General features: G+C 37.6%; 1 protein-coding gene across 1 annotated transcript; it reads right to left on the bottom strand.

The window, feature by feature from the left end:
• On the bottom strand, positions 1-2,404 carry LOC114184260 (zinc finger protein WIP2-like). Its single transcript, XM_028071550.2, has 2 exons — positions 1,618-2,404; positions 1-528 (listed from the first exon to the last, which is right to left on the bottom strand). Exons 1-2 carry the CDS (start codon positions 2,152-2,154, stop codon positions 73-75), a joined length of 993 nt encoding a protein of 330 aa, XP_027927351.1. The 5' UTR covers positions 2,155-2,404; the 3' UTR covers positions 1-72.

Below are 2,404 nucleotides of genomic sequence, written 5' to 3'. Positions count from 1 at the left end.
TTAGAGAAGGGAGTGAGACAGTGAAGAATTTAATATCAGTTTGAAAACATGAGAATCCTCAAATGTGACACATCAACTATGACTAGAAAGTAAAGATTCATTGACATTTTCATGCTCAATTTCAGAGGCAGCTTCATCGTCCTGGTCAAAACAATCGATTCCAAAAGCTTTATGTCCATTCCCAAAAGCCTTGATATGATCTTTGAGAGAGCGTTTGTGCTTGAAATCAGAGCCACAAGAGCAATACCATAACTTGCCACAGTTCTTCTCATGGGTCCTCCAATCACCCCTAACAGCAAAAGCTTTGCAGCATTTTCTGCACATGAAGGGCTTGATTCCATGCTTTCTCTTGTAATGAGTTTGGAGGGTCCTAAAATCTTTGAGTGGCTTTGCTCTTGGATGATCAATGTTGTTCTTGCATTCAGGTGCACAACAATAGCAAGGAAGTCTAAGCATTGCTGTTGGTTGAGTTCCTCTCAGAGACTCTGGCCCCTTTCTATATTGAGATCCATGCCCCCACATATGCATCTGCAAAGGTTAATTTTTGGAGCAACATCATCATCATCATTCAACACCAAAACAGTTCAAAAGGGGTGTGGTGAAAATCATTCATTCACTCACTCACATTCACATGTTAAATATTTGGAACCATCGATACAGTCCAAAAGCCTCACTGTGAAATCGGATTCCCTACAAACACTATCTTTGTTTGTTGCATTGCATGTAACATTGTTAAGATTAAGAATTATTTTCCCGAACAGGCCAAGATTTTGAGTCAGAAAGCCTAAGGATATATATATATACATATATGTATAATCAAGGACCCGCGTCTTTTTCAACATGTTTCAATACTTCTTAGTCACCTATATGGTCTAGGAGTAAAGAAAAAAGGTAACAATGTAGGGCATCCTAATAAAGTAGTAGCTCGGAAGCCCAACAAGGGAATATTGGACAGCTATTTTTGTTTATGTTTGTAGAGATCAAAATAAAAACTCACTCCATGCGTGTTGTACTAATAATGAAAACTTAATTTATTGATGTTGTTTCACTTTATGTCACCTCGTGTTGTTGGTGTTAACGTTGTTGTTCTCTCTATGTAACATCTTTAGCATAAGATTTAAAATAAGCCCTAGATATCAATAGTTAGTCCCTGCCGTTTTCTGTTTAACACCAGTTAATAACACTTTGCAGGTCCTCAAAATATAGCCTTAATAAATAGTACTGATCTTTCATTGGAGTGGGATTTTTCCATTTTCGTCTCTTCGACTACAAAAGGGGCATGGTAAAAAACCTTTGAGATTGATTGATTAGCTTAAGATAAAAAAATAAAGGACATGCAATAGTTGTTACAAAAACCCTAAATTACACAAGTGCTCCCGTAAGGAATTGAAGACAGCATAGGTTATAGGCTAAAAATAATTAAAAGTGATGATATTTACAAATGGAAATTTTCTTTTCAACAATTTTCCACAAAAGTAAGATCTGGGAAAGTATGTGGTAGGATTATTGTAGGAGTGAAAAAAACAATAATCAAAAGAAAGAAAGTGATAACATTCTTTTTCTTTTCCTTCTATATATGAACCATCTTGAATGAATGGTTTGATGGTTTTTAAGTACCTGCATGTTGTTGTATCTGTTGAAAGTCTTGAAACAAAGGGGGCAGGAGAACTGTGTTGGACCGATGAGAATTTGAGCAGGGGTAGGGATCCAATATTGGCCCTTGTTAATTCTACTGGGAGAATACTCACAAGCTTTTTCTTTGTGTGGTGAGTATGTGTTTGAAGATGAATCAGCAGAAGCAGAAGCAGTAGTGTTTGGAAGCCCTAAGTGCAAAGCCACGGTGACAGTTTCATCATCCATGGAGTTGGAGTTATTATTGGACGATATGCTTGCTTCTCTCTCCTTCTCTCTGTTGACTTTCATGGCACTGAAGGAAGATTCAAGATCTTCACCCCTTGCAGGGCTAAGGTTAAGGAGAGGAAGTGCTTCTTTGGGGGGAGAAGAAGATTGATTGTGATGAAAAGTAGAAGGAAAATAGAATGGAGGGTTGGAGCAAGGTGATGAAGAAGAAGAAGAAGAAGAAGAAGAGAAAAGGAATGGAGAATTGAGGTCAAACCAAGAATTGAAGTGATTGGAGCAAAAGGGGTGAGTCATGATGATGATGAGAGTGTAGAAAGGATTAGGTTATTATGAAAGAGAGAAGAGGTAGTGTGGTAGTGGTGGAGGAGGAGTTGAGGGAGAGGTAGATAAATAAAGGTAAGCAAAAGATAAGTTTGAGAGTTAAGAAAATAATAAGCATAATGGAAGAGTGAGGAAGAAGAGGAGTTAGAAATCCAATGTTGGTAAAGCAGACCCAATAAAGTAAAGAAAGGGGAGACAAGAAATCACTTGCGAAGTGTGACAT

The sequence above is a fragment of the Vigna unguiculata genome, chromosome 5, assembly GCF_037176805.1.
Source record: "Vigna unguiculata cultivar grain cowpea cultivar isolate G323 ecotype 2 chromosome 5, ASM3717680v1, whole genome shotgun sequence".
In the NCBI taxonomy this organism is placed as follows: domain Eukaryota; kingdom Viridiplantae; phylum Streptophyta; class Magnoliopsida; order Fabales; family Fabaceae; genus Vigna; species Vigna unguiculata.
This window is presented reverse-complemented; position numbering and strand designations above follow the sequence as displayed.